The sequence below is a fragment of the Columba livia genome, chromosome 3, assembly GCF_036013475.1.
Source record: "Columba livia isolate bColLiv1 breed racing homer chromosome 3, bColLiv1.pat.W.v2, whole genome shotgun sequence".
In the NCBI taxonomy this organism is placed as follows: domain Eukaryota; kingdom Metazoa; phylum Chordata; class Aves; order Columbiformes; family Columbidae; genus Columba; species Columba livia.
Genome location: NC_088604.1, coordinates 111,421,432 through 111,439,938, shown reverse-complemented (window position 1 = coordinate 111,439,938; position 18,507 = coordinate 111,421,432). Strand labels below are relative to the sequence as shown.

At 39.0% G+C, this 18,507-nt stretch overlaps 1 protein-coding gene across 23 annotated transcripts in view; it reads right to left on the bottom strand.

Annotated features, from left to right (window-relative positions):
• Positions 1-18,507, bottom strand: part of EHBP1 (EH domain binding protein 1) — a 225,538-nt gene that overhangs the window by 137,686 nt on the left and 69,345 nt on the right. For all 23 annotated transcript variants that reach the window (XM_065059180.1, XM_065059183.1, XM_065059184.1 and 20 more), the window contains exon 6: positions 2,882-3,063. In XM_065059180.1, the coding sequence (XP_064915252.1) occupies positions 2,882-3,063 (182 nt within the window). The remainder of the gene's footprint in view (positions 1-2,881; positions 3,064-18,507) is intronic.

The window sequence follows — 18,507 nt, the reverse complement described above, 5'->3', positions numbered from 1 at the left end:
GGGAGCACCTCTGCTGCAAACAACCTGGGGTTCTTGGTGGAGAGCAAGCTCAAGGAGAGCTGGCACCATGCCCTGGCAGACAAAGGAGGCAAACAGCATCCTGAGACACATTAGAACAGGACCACAAGCAGTAGACTGAGGGAAGTCATGTCCCCCATTTACTTGGAGTTTGTTGGACAGCATTCTAGGGTACTTTGTCCAGTGTTTCATCCTGGAGAAGAGATGGCTTCAGGAGGACCTAGCAGCAGCCTGCCAACATCTGTGAAGACGCTGCTGAGAAGGCAAGGTGGTGCAAGGCAGGAGGATGACAGATAGCGAACACAGATTGAAACCAGAGATGTTCTGATCCAATGTGAGAAAAAAGCTGGAACAGTCATCAACATGCAGTGGAATGGGTTGCCCACGGAGGTTGTGCAGTCTCCATTTTTAGGGGTTTTGAAGCCCCAGTGGGACAAAGCCCAGAGCAAACTGGTCTGATCACACAGCTGACTGTTTTAAGCAGGAGGCTGGACTAGATATCTCTACAGGTCTCTTCCAACCTGAATTATTCTATCTTCTTTGATGTTGACCACAGAATCATAGAATCATTTCAGTTGGAAGAGACTCTCAGGATCATCGAGTCCAACCATAACCTAATCTAACACTATCACTAAACCATGTCCTTAAGAACCTCACCCAAACCCACAGATTTTGTGCCTAACAATGCCAAGAAAACCATACGTATTATTTTAAAGGAATAAAAATACAGGAATAAAAATCACGTACTAATCGTGCCTCAAATCTGCACAGAAACACAGAGGCACTTAAAACATGGGATTAAACTCAGCGATTTAACGTGTTGTAAAATCAGAAACTCTTTGGGGCAATCATTTCCTACTGTATGAGTTCAAAGTAATCAGCACTACAGAACGTGCACCTACATAGGACAACTAAGTACTTCTATAAAAAGTATTATTAATAATCACAAGTATAAAATAAGTAACTATCAGGAAGTCACAGAGACCTTTCCGTTCATGCAGAATCCTTAAAGTTTCATCTTTCTGTTTTGATCACCAGTAGGTTAAATCGACTCTTTAAACAGACAGGAAAAAAAAATGCAGCATCCTGTAATGGCATTGATGGGTAGGTTCTTTTACATACTGAAGACAAAAGGTGGGAGCAGTTAGCACACATAGCACACAGATCTTGTATACCACATGTGCACATAAAGTTTAGAAATTAAAAGGTCTCCAAAGTAAAATTTCTTTTACTGTCCTTTCTGTATTGATACTTCATAATATTTTTTTTCTGTGTTTTAGAAATACTCTTATTTTTGGTACTGCGCAGCAACAGGTTGCAGTATATTCTTAATAAAGTGCATAAATTAAAGTGAATCTCACTTTATGGAACTACTACAGTTTGTAAGAGATATAAGTAAGCCTTGGCCTAGCTACCTTTTCTTACATGTTCATGTATCTGACACCTGAATTCTCCGTTTTGTTTTGACTAGTAAAACAGTCTCTACTTACACATAAGGAAACCAATGCTTTCAGAAACAGCAGCTTGTTTTTTTCATGTCCCTAGTTCAGGGCAATATTAAAGTCTACCTGACTTACAGTCTTCAGCATGAAACCTATAGATTTAAAAGAGAAGAAAGCACATGTGATCCTAAATGGATCAGCTTTCACAAATTATGGACTCAAAAGCACTAGGAGCCTAGTATAGCTATAGTGTAGTTCACAGATGATGGTTGTTCCAAAAAATGTAAGAGGTTATCAGATAGTGGCTTCTTCATTCCCATTTTCAGCTGCAATACCATGTTAAACCACAGCTAAATACTGCAAAATACCATTCTTATATGGTAGGTCAAAATGTAGTTCACAACGTTAATCAGAGAAGGGAAACAGTAATTAATAGTGGATCTGTGGCTTTCAAAGAATGCAGACAAAAAGCCTTATTGTGTCAAAATGTATGCCTTAACGTGGCAGTCTGGGAAGCTGTACATGCAACAGTTTTGGTGCACTTGTATTGCAGTGGGCAATGTCCACAAGTGCATTCAGAATACCGAATGCTATAAGTAAACTGTTAGCCTTTTTGGGGAAAAAAAGAAACTTAAAAATATGTAAAAGAACTACTAGAGCCATAATTTCCTCATCCATCCCTTTTTCTTCTGAGATTCCCATGTTCCTATACTCTGGACACAAGAAGGAAAAGCAAAACAGGATAGGTGACAATGATCCATCCTCCAGCTACATGAAGAATGCACATCTGACATCTTGAATCAGACAGAAACTGTAGGAGAGGTTATAGCATCTGCAAATATAATCTGTATCCTCTGCGTTCCAAAGGCTGTTGGAATACGGGGCAGAACCACATGAGTGCGTAGGGAGAGTGGTAACCAGTGCCAAACTGAACTCTTTTCACAGGATGTTCTTATGTTCAACTCAAAATCTTACTTCTGATTCCACCCTCTCATGCCTTACAACTGGCTTTGTCCTTCTTTCAAGTTTTTGTTAAATATAAAGAGGTGAAACAGAAATAATTTCTCCTCACATTTCCCTTGCAGTCTGCTAAGGGTATTGTTGGATGAAAACACATGTGCATACAAACATACACTCCTACTGATTTCAAACCTATAGATATCTTTAAGCTGCTGTAATGTTAAGTCTAAAATGTTAAGAGGACAAGTTGTTTGTCTTTGAAGAACTAAAATCAGACTAAGAACCGAGTTTTACTCTACTAAGAAACTAAGTATGGCAGGAATGACAGGTATGCTGAAGGATACTCCCAAATTCTGCCATTCTCTACAGAAAGAGCTCTTTATCCAAAGAGTTCTTTGAAAAGCAACAGAAAGCAGGCTACCTGGTTAAAACAAACAAACAAACAAACCCAAACAACTTACGTGGCTTTTCCTTCCCTCAGGAAAATACAAGATAAAGAGAACTGTAGTGTGGCAGATACCACTTTCTTAGACAAAGGCTTGAATTTTAACTTGACATCTGTCTGTGTAGGCATGGGGCTTGCATATTGCTTCATGTTGATGCTGCTGGTAGCAAGCGCTTTTCTGCGTCCAGAATGAGATTCCTGCAAGCAAAGGAAAAACAAAACTAACGTTAAAGGTGCCGTTACACTGAAACCTGAAACAACAACAAAAACAAACCACTTATTAAATCGGCATCATTCTTTTTTTCAAGTAGACAGGTAGCTGGGATTGCTGTGGTCCTTTCTAGAGAAAGAAACACATTTCCTAAAATAGGTCAGCCAACAATGGGGGCTCTTCGAACACTTGCTTAGTGGATTAGAAAACAAAAAGTTATTAATTGCGATTAATGGCCTTCCATATGAGATCCTAGGTCTTTAAGGGATTGAGCTTGTAGCAGCATCCACAGCACACAACTACTTAAGCAAGTGGGAACGTATCTCCATTCCTTCTGACAGCAAACTGGACTAGGATAATACTGGACTAGGACTTCCATGGGTTTCAATTATGCATATATTTCTTTATGTAATGCTATGAGGCCATTGAGTTAATATGTTGAACTGCTGTCTGTGTTCAAGGCTCAAATATAATGCCTAAATATTTCTTCAAATCAGGAGTACTTCTCAGTAGTGTTTTACATGTACATTTGAGAGTGACATGTTTCTGAAACTGAAGTTAACAATGCTTCCAAAAATATTGAAAAAAATTTTGCAAGGGAAAAAAAAAAATCAATAATAGAGAAAGATAAAAACCTAAGTTGTATTTCAAAGCCTAAATTATATTTCAAGACAAAGGTTTTGCTCATAATTGAACAATTCAGTCAAATTAAACTAAAATGCATCTAAGAATCTACTCTCTTGTTCCATCTAATATCAGCATCATCAGCAAAGGAACAATTACATTTAATAAAACTCCAGTAGAAAAAATAAAACAAAAAAACTCTGCAGTTAACTCTTGAGAAATGTTCTCACAATAAGACTACACTTTACTGCAGTTGATGATTTGTGTTGAATAAAGAATACTAATTCAGTCACAACATTCAAGCATCCTTTTTCAAAGTACTTGACATTTCCACCCAGTAGAATAAGTCAGAATGTAATATGTCATCCCCAAAGAATACCTTGTTTAAAAAACTAGTCTTATCTCTCAGATTACGCACAGCAATATTATACAGAACTATTAGTGCATGTAGATACCTTATGAATGAATTTCAAAAATGTATCAAACACTTGAAAAGGATTTAGGCCCTCTCAGAAGAAATACTTAAGAATATGCAAATACTCTCAACTGAATCCAGTTGAACAGATGTGACTATCACAAACAATTTGAGTGCTCTTTCCCTGGCCACGACTGTCAATCAAAGAGCAAGATTAAGGTCCAAGGTCCTGACAATATGTAAATGCAAAGTATGATCAGGGAGTTTCAATTATCACACAGATATGAACAACAGTAATCTGTTATTGTACCATACCTTTAGAATAACTAAACATTACAACTCATTATATCAAATGCAAGACTTACTGCGGTGTCAGTTCAAAATGCAACGTGAGAGACGTGGCATTTCTTTTTTGCATGTTCTCCAGGTAAATGTAGGGAAGCAGTTTGCATCTTAGCAGTAACTTGTTTCATACAGCTAAATTTTCAGTATTCACACTATGATGTAAAAATGGTGGTCAAGGTGAACAGAAAGGAAGATTGCTTAGACCTCTTCTATTTTTTTTTAAGGTTCTTCAGAGAAAACGGGCATATATAATGTGGTGTGAAAATATTTATGCAACTGGAACAGTAAAAACTACTTGCTGATTCTGGTGCATGTGTTTTCTTGCCAAACAGAAAAGGAGCAAGTAGAAATTACAAAGTAATTTGGAGCCACATGAAGAAGACAATGGGCAACTGGTACAAGTTGCACCAGGAGAGGTTCAATACCAATTTAAGAAATGTATTTTTTACAGCAAGAACAATCACTCACTGGAACAACCTCCCAGGGATGTGGCAGAGTCCCCATCGTAGGAGATTTTCAAGATGCGACTGGACTGTGTGTTAGATAGTGTCACCTAGGCTCCCTTTCTCACAAAAGGTTGGGTCAGACATCTTTCCAGGTCCGTTCCAGCCTGGGCTGTTCAATGATTCTACAATTCTGCCTTGAAGATGTCCTCACCTGCAGACAGCCCAAAGGAAAACATTCTACCCATGGGCTCTAATGACTAGGAACCATTTGTCACGCTTTAGACTTGACTCTTTGAATTGCTTGGGATGAGCTTACGCTTGTAGACAAAAACCAACTATACCCATACTGGTTTTAAAATCAGTATCATGGTATCAGCGTTATTCTTATTGAAATGATAGTTCACCACGTAACTCTAATATGTGGAAAGACTCTTCATTTGTTCACTATTCCCAAAATAGGCAATTAGGTTTTTCTTTAAAAAAAAAAAAAAAAAAGGTTGAGGATCTTTTTTCTCCTTTTTACAGAGGATACATGTCTGTTGTCATGTCCTCACTCCCATTCATCAATGAAAACACCCCCAAAAAGAACAGGTGTATCTACACCCGGTGAGAAACAGGTGTAGGGAACAAATCACAATCATGTGTACTTGCTTCCAGCCTTCCAGATGACCCTCTGATCAGCCACCTGATGCCTGTATTCTGATGTATTATACTCTTCACAGTTAGACTATGAAAATAATTTCCCAGCAGCTGTAAACAACCCCAATTTAACAAAGACCTGGATTATTTCCCTGTGTATCTACCAATACCTTCTTAGCACTGGCTCACCTGTTACACCCAATGCTACAAGAGCAACACTGAGATCTCCCATGAGGTCCCTGTGAGGTACCGTAGGAAATACAAATACACTTCAGTGACTTTGAGAAACAGAAGGTGTATTTTGGGGGAAGAACTACACTGTCTACTACAAATAATCTTATCTGATAACATGACTGAGATGCATGTTGCCTTTATCAAGGTGATTTCACTAAAAAAGTCAAAGCAAACAAGCAAAGCCAACCTAATGGTGAATCTGAAGTGAAGAGCATTAAACTTGCAAGCATCCAAAAGCTGGACATGGACATCAAGACACCAGACTTTTGGAAAGATGTGGAATTATGTTTTCACTTAATATCTATTTATTGTATCATCTTGCCATTTGCAGCTTCAGATTTTCTGGATCAGAGGATGAATAAGAGAAGGTGAATAAGGAAGAGGGGAAGCTCTCCCAGTGAAGAACACCATAAGCAACTCCTGGTGAAAACTGCTGGGGTTAACTCGTGTAGAGGGGGAAGGAGATAAGAGTGCAGGCAGCCGTGTGCCAGTACGAAGGGGAGAAGCCAGCCATGTGCAAGATGATTCTCTTAGCACTAAATATCCTGAGGCACTCTCAAGAGTAAGACATACTTGGCAATCAAGTTCAGTCTTCCTGAGAAAGGAATTAATTTCATAATCACTTTGTGGGCCAAAGACAGAAGTTGATTTTTCAGGTTCCAATTGCCTATAAAAATACAAATTTGTAAATTTATCATACTAAGAAAAAAAAAAAAAGGCAATCTCTGATCTTTCAAGTTTTATTCTCCTTAACATGTGAGTTAAAGTACTGCCTGTACAGACCTTTAACCCCTGCTGCACTGCAGTCTTTAATCCCCAAGACTCAACAGCCCTCCTTTCGAAACATACATATTGAGAAAATAAACACAGTAATATATTTCCATTTGGCAGAAACTAGATCAAAAAGTACTGTTCTTAATTATTTAAATACTAAATGGTCCCTCACCCTCTCTAATGGAAATAAGTTAAGTGATGCATAAGTCCTGTACAAACACCATCCAAAACCAAACTAACCAGGGAAGACAACTTTTCACGACCTTTCTCCCTGAAAGGGAAGACATACAGTGTAACATTTTGAGAGTCTGCCTTTTCACATTTTATAAAAGTAAATGCTAAAAACCCCACAAAGATATGCAGATTTTAAAGAGGAGCATTCTGCTGCACACTTGGGCATAAAATAATTAGACGAGGCAATTTTTCTAGCTGTAAAAACCTATTGAGAGGAACAAGTTTTGAGGATTTTGCTTTCCTTTGGCTTCAGAATTAAATGGCGAACGTCTCGAAGGAAGATGCGCGAACGTCTCACCGACTGAGCTGCAAGCGCCATCTTGCTTAGATGACAAGATCACTGCTTCACCGGCAGAGCAAAATGGATTGCTGCAGAATTTAATCTGTAAGAGTATACAGCAATTAAATGCTAAAATAGACAGGCTACAGGGAGCTCTCTCAACTGAAGAGAGTAAATTAGAAACTATGTCAGTTAAAATAATTTAGACAGTTGGATGGGAGATTTGGAGGACCAAATGCAGGCAGCACAATCTGTGCTGAAAACTTGTTTAAAAGGAAATAATGGTTCAAGGTATCTAGAACATTATTAAGAATTATGATGCATTTGAGTGGAGAATTTAATGTTTAAAAAATTCTGCACATACCAGAAAAGTCCAAGTCCTAGACATGAGGACCAGCAAAGAAATTAAAAATATATAAATGTTGAAACAGCTACACTTGACTTTATTTATATGTGTATATATTTTTTTTAAGTTGTGATGCTCACAAAGTGACCACTGTTCTTGTTAGATTGAGTAAAATCTGTTTAGGCTAAAAGGTGACTTCAAAAACACCAACATGATGGCTTTTATAGCACGTACAGATTGATGAATCATTATATTAAAAGCATAACACACTGTTTCTTACTGAGCACCAGTGGAGACAATATTTTCAGGAAGCAAAAAGAAAATACAATATCCTCCTACAGCTACTGTCTTCTTATGGTCTGCTTTTAGCACAGTCCCATGAGATTTTACATGCACCCTGAGCAGCTCAGAATGTGTAATGAATGGTATTTTCTGACCAAAATCATACCCATGGGTGTGCTCAAGCAATTTGCTGTGGCTAATAACAGACTGTTCATCTTCACAGACTGATCCTTTGCATTCACAGACTTTGGAAATCTCCAAAGATTAACATCAGATAGGAAGTTTAGATAGTGAAATGATACCTAATAAATTGAGGTAATTCATCTACACTATGCAAACTACCACTGAGAAAATTTGGAGGTCTGTTTTGCTAACAAAAATACTATTAAGCTTCTTAAACAACTGCTGAACAGATGGCAAAAAAAAAATGTGCACAATCGAAGTTTTAGTCAAGCAATGTATTCATAGGTCATGTGTATGAAACAGGTATCCCCTTCTAAAGTGGGCTTGATGCTTACTAAACTAAGGGCAATAGCAAAAACTTTACAGGTGAGCTGGACAAATTTAATAAGTAGCAGAGAATTTCTGAACCCTGAAATACTCAATCTTGCAAATGATGTGGATAACTGCTTTATGTAGCCATTTAAAAAGTCTTTATCACTTTGTCCTGTTTAGCAAAACAGAAACAATTCCTGAACACTCTCTCACAGAAGGATGCAGTTAGATTGATAACCAATGTTGAGAATCTTTTAGTCAAGTAGTTGTAGCCCTTCTTGCTCTTTCAGATTGCTTACTCTAGAGATTCTGTACAAGCTCCTCTTCTGCCATCAACAACAGGTTTGAATTTACTGTTAGATGCCTTCAATCACCTGCTCAACTCTGTCTGTCCTTACATTCTACACAAACATTAGCTTTTTAGAGTACATGAATTTTTGCTTTTGTTTGCAGAGATAGAGCTTGTGTTGTACCATTCAGAAGCCCAGGAATACTTGACTATCCTCTATCACCTAGTAGTAACAAAAATCACACCCTTTCCTGCAATGCCTAGATCCCAAAGTGCTGAGCTCACTAGCACCCTAATACTGTCCGTTATTCTATTTCCCTTTTGTGGCCATTTACTCTGTCCTGTTGGGATCATTGCACGGTAGGGATTGTCTGTCCCTCTCCTGGCCCAAAATGCTACAGCAGCCAGTTACATGACCCTGGGCCTGCTAAGCTACATGGTACAGCTACGTGCAAGTCTGCATGTATTACTATATAAATCACTACCAAGTAGAAGCCATTGAGGTTACATCATTTTTAGACAGCAAAGGCTATAAGCGTAAGTCCTACTGTAACTCCTATACAGAATTTTAATTTTGTCATGAACATAGGACATGAGCTCATGGAGGCTGGGCTGAAGTTGGCAAAGAGACTTGTTATTGCGAAGCGGTTGTTTAAATCCTCAAACCTTTGCTCTCGAAGGAGCAGATTTAAAGAAGTCTGGGCTTGAGCTGCTGCTGCTACATGGCAGGTGAGGCTGGCTGTTGGGAAAGGTGCTGAACGCAGGGCTGCCAGTTTGGCAGAAAGAAGAGTCTTTCGTTTTCTGTGAGCTGTGTGCTGCTGAGCTGGATCCTTCACAGCGTGCCGTTCACCTCTGAGACCAACTCCTGAGCTCTGCTTCAGCTGGGCACTTCCAAACAGTATCCCCCCTGGTTTGAGATTATTTTTCTCCTCCCTGCTTTTGAAGAGTACAACCATACAGTACTTCTGTAGAGTTAGCTTCAAAACAAAGTAGGAATATAGATAATTTACCTAATGCTAGAAGGGGAGAAATAGCAGATGATAAAGTTGGTTTCTAAATTTTTAGCTGAAATTCGAGTAACACACACCTGTTATGTGAATCTCCTCCTTCTAGGAAAAGGAAAGTGGAGCTGACTTGATATCCACAGCTTTATTTTGTTGCTCAGCAACTCATAACTCCACATTTTGCCATGTATTGACTAAAGGGGTTTTCTGGTGTTTGCTTTTGTTTTTAAATAATAGGCAATACCTGTTATAAAATCTGGATTTAAGCTCACCTACCAGTGCCTGGCACTTTAGCCCTAATTTGTCTGGCAGGAAATCCGCATTTTTGTGATTCATTCTATTGCTCACCTGCTCCATGCAGAGGTATCACACAAACAGTGATACTGAACCTTCAAATAGCTACACAAGAGATGTCCAGTTAGTGCCCCCTGACAGAGGTCAGTCTTTAACAGAAAAATAAATGTGTTTTAAAAAGAGGGTAAAGCAGTTACCTATTCATTATTGGCTTCAGATGTGAAAAGCCCTCCAATTGCTTACATCTTACATAGATGATGGTAAAGCAGTAGATGTGGTCTATCTTGATTTCAGTAAAGCATCTGACACAGTCTCCCACAGCATCCTTGCTCCTAAACTGAGGAAGTGTGGACTTGATGATCAAGTAGTGAGGTGGACTGTGAACTGGCTGAAGGAAAGAAGCCAGAGAGTTGTGGTCAATGGGGCAGAGTCTAGTTTGAAGCCTGTATCTAGTTGAGTCCTTCAAGGGTCAGTACTGGGACCAGTATTATTCAATATATTCATCAACAACTTAGATGAGGGAAGAGAGTGCACTGTCACCAAGTTTGCTGATGACACCAAGCTGGGAGGAGTGGCTGACACACCAGAAGGCTGTGCTGCCATCCAGAGACCTGGACAGGCTGGAGAGTTGGGCAGGGAAAAATTTAATGAAATATAACAAGGGAAAGTGTAGAGTCCTGCATCTGGGCAAGAACAATCCCAGGTTCCAGTATAAGTTGGAGAATGAGCTGTTAGAGAGCAGCGTATGGGAAAGGGACCTGGGGGTCCTGGTGGGCAGCAGGATGACCATGACCCAGCACTGTGCCCTTGTGGCCAGGAAGGCCAGTGGTACCTGGGGTGTATTTGAATGTGGGTTGTCAGTAGGTCAAGAGAGGTTCTCCTCCCCCTCTACTCTGCCCTGGTGAGACTGCATTTGGAATATATTGTGTCCAGTTGTGGCCCCTCAGTTCCAGAAGGACAGGGAACTGCTGGAGAGAGTCCAGCACAGGGCAACAAAGATAATTAAGGGAGTGGACCATCTCCCTTATGAGGCAAGGCTGAGGGAGCTGGGTCTCTTTAGCTTAGAGAAGAAGAGACTGAGGGGTGACTTCATTAAAGTTTATAAATATGTAAAGGGTGAGTGTCACAAGGATGGAGTCAGGCTCTTCTCAGTGACAACCAATGATAAGGGGCAATGGGTACAAACTGGAATGCAGGAGGTTCCACATAAATATGAGACGAAACTTCTTCACAATGAAGGTGACAGAGCACTGGAACAGGTTGCCCAGAGGGGTTGTGAAATCTCCTTCTCTGGAGACATTAAAAACCTGTCTGGACACCTTCCTGTGTAACCTCATCTAGGTGTTCCTGCTCTGGCAGGGGGATTAGACTAGATGATCTTTCAAGGTTCCTTTCACTCCCTAACATTCTGTGATCTTCTTTCCATTTTGCATTCCAAGTTCTAAATTTGCTTAGACTCTCTTGGTGTCACACAAAGACAAAGACCCAGAATCGCTGACAGTAAAAAGGTGGGTTTAAAATAATACCTCAAGCTCAGCAGCAAATATTTAACACAAGTGCAATATGCTATTAAGAACAGTCATTGAAAGATCTATAGCTCTGTACTTCAGGTGGTGCTTAATTCCAAGCCTTCTCCTGAGGAAACAAATTCTGTGCAGGAAGACATACAATACAGACCCCTGAATTAACTCCAGTTATTTAAACAAACTCACAAACATAAACGCATTATTCATCCCCTTTGTAATCTCCAACAAGGAAGTGAGTTTGAAGTAACAGTCAAGAAGAAACAAGGTCAAAAGATTAACTGCTCCACTGACCTTTATACTTTAATTCACCTCTCCAAAAAATATTCTATTTTACAATGGCATGTAACATTGCCTAGACTTAATTGTCTAGACTTAATTATCTAGCATAGATAAAACCTGTTTCATAAAACACCAGTCTGTCATCAAACAGCTGTTATTATTGGAGGAGAACTTCCATAGAGTGAATGTACAATACTAAATGAAATAAAATTTGCAAGGCTTATGATACAGAGAAGCTTTTAATGATGTCAAGGGAAGATATTATGACTCTTATGTTGTATTTTTTCTGGACTGAAAGTTGGACCTCAACTTGAAAAGAACAGAATGAATGAATGTATGGTCTGTAGTGCCTGATGGCTGCGTGCTGAGCAGTGATGCTCACAAAGCAGTCGTTCTTCTTGTCAGAACCAGAGCCCTTGGGTCAAATTATTTATCATATTGATAATACCTTAGGTTTAGGCTAAAAGGCCACTTCAAAAAAACCCAGCATGATGTTATTTAAAGTGAACACCTCAGTTGTTACAAGAACAATGTATCTATCTCTATCATTAAATTAATGATTGCGATTTTTTTATTCTCTTCCCTCTTATTCACAATTTCACTTTAACCACATGCCAAAACAACAAAAATACATAATCCCAAGAGGATATAACATAGTTGGAAAAGGCCCCCAAACTACAGAGAAATTATTGGACCTCCAGGTGTTCCTCCTTCTCTATGTCCCAGTTATGACCCTGGAGGACACGTTTCATAACTCTCAGAGCTCTGTGCTCGTGATCCCAATCACACAATTCAAGCTGAAAGAGTTGACTCTTTAAGAAAGCGTCTTCATACAAACATACAGTTCTCCTGCCCATGCCACCTTATTGCTATTTCTTTTATCCAAATCTGCAGTTCACTATCAGGGACAAAAAAAACCTCAGCAAACCTACTCCAAGCTGTTATCTAAGAGCAGTGTGGTTTGCAAGTGATGGTTCCTGCATGCAGTACTCCCCACTACACAGCAAAGACGTGCGACTTGAATCTGACATGTGCGGGAAGAAGCAGGGGGCAAAGGGGAGGGGAGGTATATAACCAGGGCAAAAGGGAGGTAGCTGAAAATTAAGATCTGTGTGAAGCTAGAACAGGGGCATGCTCATGCATGTAAGACATCTCAGCTGTCACACCCTATGCACACAAAAAAAAGTGAGAATAATGTATGGTGCAGGTGTAGTCACTTATTTTATATATATGCATTTATAAAGAACATAATCTATATTTTAGCAGCAAGGACAAATGAAAAGCGTTCCAAATGCAGCTCTGCAATAAACACAGATGTCAACTTTTTAAAAGCCCATCCATCCCTCCCTCCAAATTTGTTTAAATCAGGGAAACAGCTATATAGATTTCTTCTAACTTTGCACTTTAAATAAAATTCACCTCAAGGCTGACAGGCATAAAAAAAATTCAGTCCAGTGGGTGACTTTTCTTTTAAAGCTGCAATAGCCTGAAAACAGGAGGTTGTAATGAAGCTGCCCTGTCAACCATAACCACACTGTCACTAGAGCAACACAATGATATTGCCTGTGCAAAGAAGCAATGCATTTAACATTTTCTCCACTGTGTATTATCTATTAGCTGAGTTTGTCACAGAGATATGTGGCAGTTCCCCATAATACTTAACGAATATGTGGCAAGGCATACAAGAACCCATGCATGTCTGCTTCAGCACAGGTTTGTCGTCTTATATTTTGGCAAACAACTTAAAATTCCTCCCTTCTCTTATCTTAGGCTCTGTTAAATGATGTTACTATCAAGAAATAGAAGTTGTCCCAGGCAAACATCTCAGATCTCCCCATTGCTATTCACTATTACTAATGCACATTACATGTTCGGTTTTCCCTTGCTGCTTCTATGAAAAAGCTCTTGTCAAAAACAGATTTCATTTTTTTCTGTGTATGCACAAATTAGTTATGGATGATTAACAAAGCATTCATTCTTTTATTTGCTTTGGCTGAGACTTGATCTGTGTTACATTTATGTGAGGGAAGCACTTCATTTTGTGTTGATTAAATATGAAACACTGCACTGCTGATAAAAAGAGTTGTGTTCAAGGCCGCATATTATACTGACAAAAGATGTGTGTTCTTGAGCTAACATTTTCTTAAACAAGTTTTTCCAGGTTTTTAATTGCAAAAAATTTGCTACACCATTTTTTTTTCTTCTTCTCACCAACTATGGGGTAGTAAGAGCTTTATGTCCCTAAGCAATATGTTGCAGCCATAACAAACAGCAATAGTTATATTGTATATTTAACATAATTAAAAAAAAATAAATCAAATTCTGGCCTATGATTTGATTTCTTTAGACATAAATTGCATAATAAAATTTAACCAAAAAAGACTGAAAAACTAAGTAGGACAGGGAAAAATTCATAATTACAATATTCTTCCTCTATTAAATTAAAAATATAATGAAAATGAACATGTATTGGAGAAGTCTTATGGAAACTTACAGCCAGTTGTAAAAGAGCTTGTCCCTTATCTAGTGTTACTAACTCCAGCTATCACAGGGTAACATATGTGTAAACGCTTGCCTATAAGGCCCATAAATACTCCATGTCCATTAAACACAGTGATATAGTGGCAACAAGAAGGATGCACTTTGGTTCAGGAAAGTATTCATGTGCACGTTTGACTTCAAGCATATGATCTACGTGTAATTAAACCAAGTTAAAGAAAGCCGTGCGATTAAGCACCTTGTTAAATCTGGGAACATACTATTAGCCCTTATAAAACAGGAGATTCTATCTCGGGGTTTACAGCACATGAAAACAAACGTGCACACACATGCACGTGCAGAGTATTATCCATACTTTTGCAAGAGGGGATTTATTTTTAGTGTAGCTATATAGCAGCAAGTGCAGCTCTTACTCAGGTTAGGAGGAGATCTGGCCACAATGACTCCTAAGCCACAAATCTCACCCAGGCAATGTGATCTCACTCTTTTCTACAATTCCAACAACAACTGATGGTATCACACCTTAATAAAACCTTCACTAACATCTCGGTGACACAAAAGTAAGTCTATTAAGTGTCTTTCTTAAACACCACCAAAAACAATGTGTGAATTTACAGTTTTCATCTTCCTATCAAGCAGAGAGAGTCCTACAATCAGGTGAGGCAGGAAACAACCCAAACCAAGGGATATTTGATGCAAGTTGGCTTTAGAAAGGATGGCCCGTGCTCCACACAGAAGAAGGTGATTTCTTGGGGCACCCCTGAAATACCACAGCACTGGATGAGAGGAGAATATGGAAAGCTTGTTTTGATTCAAGCAGGCTACCACGTGGTCTCTGCTCCTCATGATAGACATGGTCATTAGCTGGCAGCTGCCTGAAGCAGCCAAGACCCATCTGGAGGAAGGTCCCCCCAGCAGTGACACACTGCAGGTAGGGCAAGATGGGGCTAGCACAGGCAACCATGCCCATCTGGAGCAGCTGCGCTGCAGTGCAACCTGTGAGATCCCACAGGGCACAAGAAGCACAAGGGCTCCCAGAAACATCAATTTCTCCTCATCTCGCTCATCCAGAGCAGAGCCACAAGATAACTCCTACGTGATGCTGCAGCCGATCAGGTAGTGTTTGACTCCTAACTCATGTCCTACCTGCATCCCGCTTTTCTAGCCACATGCTCCTGCCTCGCACTAGCTCTGCACTTTGCTGGCTCTTCTTTCATAAGCCAGTTCCTCTCACTAAACCAGCAGAAAACTCACCCATGAAAACAAACAAACAACAAAACAAACAAAACCAAAGAAAACCAAAATACTTCTTTTTTTTAAAGCCAACCAACCCCCAAGAAAAAACAAACAAAATGAAACAACAACAAAACAAAACCACACAAACCAACAGCACCAAATGTTTTCAGGAGATGAATGAGCACTGCAAAGGCCAGGTGAGCACTGTGGCTGATGCACTAAAGCAGCAGCAGCACGAAGCAGGGGGCAGAGAGGATGGAGCAAGAAACCACCCATTTTGACAGCAGCAAACTGAGAATAGCTCAGTCATCACACCCGGTTGCATTTTTCAAGCTGCCCAGTATTTTACAGAGATTTATGCTTCCCATCCCAGTCTACGTGTATTCAACTTCTCGTCCTTGCTGACAGAGAATGGTTGAAGTGAAAGATTTTTATAAGGATCCTCCAAAAAAAGGGTTTTTTTTCTTTGCTTCGGGTCACATAAGAACACACAAAAGGACAAAGCGATAAATGCTCACAAGCACTTTCTTGTCTTTATTTCCACTCTCTGGAATGAGGCCAGAGACATCTAAGTAGTGCACTCTGTTCTCTTCCACTCCCTCTCAGAAATCATGGACTATTTTCTCCTCTGCAGCCAATTTCCTCCTTCTCTGTCTGGGCCCAAGCTTCAGCTACTACAAAACAATGTTCCCCTGTTCATCTCCCAGGCCTGTTCTCCATGCATCTACACCAGGCTCCCTGAACCCTCCCATATCTTTAAGGCTTTACGTTTACAGATGCAGGATGAAGACCTGTTCTCTCTGCGCCAATTCTAGGAAAATTCCACTCTCTCCCCATTTTGCATATGAACACAGCTGCACTCGCTTTCTTAAGGTTCAGCCACTCCACAATACTAATGGGCTGCCTCTCGGAGGTTATTAGTATTTTTTAGCCTTACTCAAATATACTTGGCACAATTGTACAGCTGTTTCCAAAAACACAGAAATATATCATGGCACAGAGTCTCCCTAATCAAAACCTGAAACTTGAAATTGGGCACTGGCAAGTCAAACAGCAAGTATGTCCCATATCATACAGCTTCCCATTTATTTATAATGTCTATATATGTATAATTATTAGACTTGCACAAATTATAATTCACAAAAATAAGTGTTACAAAGTAAATACCATTTTCAAATAATCAGTTTCTACATATTCTTTTAAAATATGTTATTCTCCACGTTTCAGCTACATCAGGAACATTTTTTGAGTGTTACGGGCACGAGTACTGTCAATATTTCTAAAGCTCCCATAGAAACAAGTTCACATGTGAATAAAAAGAAAAGATGTTGCTAATAGTTTATTTATTAATATATCACGTTGCCATCAAAAACAAATACAATAATAAATTAATAAATACAATGGATCCCTAATGAAAGTGTTGGGTTTTTTTGTCACTTTGTGGCCGAGAAGTTAACCTAACTTATGGAACTGAAAAAATTGTCAGTGTTCATTAACTTAATACTTGATCCATCTATATCTACAAATATTCCACAATAAAAGGAAATAAATGATAATTAAAAACCCAAAAAGCAACCAAACAAAAAACCCACAAAAAAACCTCAAACAAAACTCACACAGACTTAATCTCAATCAGTGTAACATTAAAACACTTATGAGACGTCTGAAATAATCAATATTCAGAAAGTGGTGCTTCAGTTCCAGGTAGTCAACAATAGCACTCGTATAATATTACAGGGAGCCTGATGTTTTGGCCAAACAAGAGCATGAAAAAATGAAACTAAAAGGCATATTGTACATGTGACTTACAGGTCTTGGATTATTACCTCTAAGCTTATTAAGAGTAAAAGCTGTCAGCCGGACCACCCCACGACCAGGGAGGAAAACTAAGATTACTCAGCAGTAAGAAGCATAAAAGGGAGACGTGTATTCTCAGAACGGGTGAAAGCAGAGAGTGAACCACAGACCTGCTTCAGCTACCTCGAGCAGTAATTGGCTCACAGGAGTGACTACCACGTTAAGGCATTATCATTATCTAGCTCACATAACTGGAAATTCATGCTCTCTGTTCTTTAAATTGGCTTAACCAGCAGCATCTGCAGCACTTTAATTAATTACAGCAATTGACATACCTTAAAAGTAGATGCACAGATCTGAAATGATAATGCCCTGTGAGTAATAATTGTGAGCCAGCATTAATTCAGATCTACCCGAAACAAAACCAAGGGTATGCTGTTGTGCCTCAACTGCACAGAAAACAAGCTTCAATGTAGTAATTATTATTGTCTGTCCAGGTTCACCAGCAAATACTATAATTCTGTGTGACACTTTATATTCAAGTAGCTCAGGCATGCAGAAGCTCACAACAAAAATCTGCTCGGGCTTGATGTTAAGTCAAAATTCGGTCGGGGACTTAAACTTGGGTTTCCTCAGAAAGATAAACTCCAAGTTAGAACCATAACAGAGACTGATTACCACTATTTATTTTTAGTACACTCCTTATAAAGAAATATAGAAGTCAGATACCACAGTAAGCTCAGAACAAAGTTTTCTTGACAGCCATTAGCTTCGCTTCAGTAAAAAATCCACAGGCACTATACACAAACGTATACTTTTTTCTTCTCGTATCTGCAGCTCTAAAATGCAGTAGAATTACTTCTTTAAAAAATCAGACACAATAAGTCAAAAAAACCCTTTTGTTCCTTTTATAAACAGCAATTTGAAATCTTTACTTAGAAGAAAATCAGTTCTAAAAGCTTGACAGTGAAATCCATGTACAAATCCTGGACACATTTAAAAGCTGTTCTGTAAGAGACTTCTTCATACCATTTCCAGACAGAACACAAAACAACACTATCAAGATTTGTTGTGACTTGCTTCTGTACAATTTCTGGTTTAAAAACAGATTTTACATTTAATTACCACTATGCTGCAAAACAGGACACAAGAAGCTTAATTAAGTGTCTCATATGTCATAGAAGTTTAAACAAACACACTTTAAAAGCTCAATGTTACGAAGCTGATCAAATCTGATCCTCAAATTCATACATAATTCAGGGTCAAAATACCTGGTATAAAGGCTATTATCAAACAAAATCTGAACTCCCCATTTATAAAACACAAGTTTTATCTTTCACAGTAGTGCGAAAGAATGAAACACAACTTTATTGATTCTAGTAAACATGTGGTG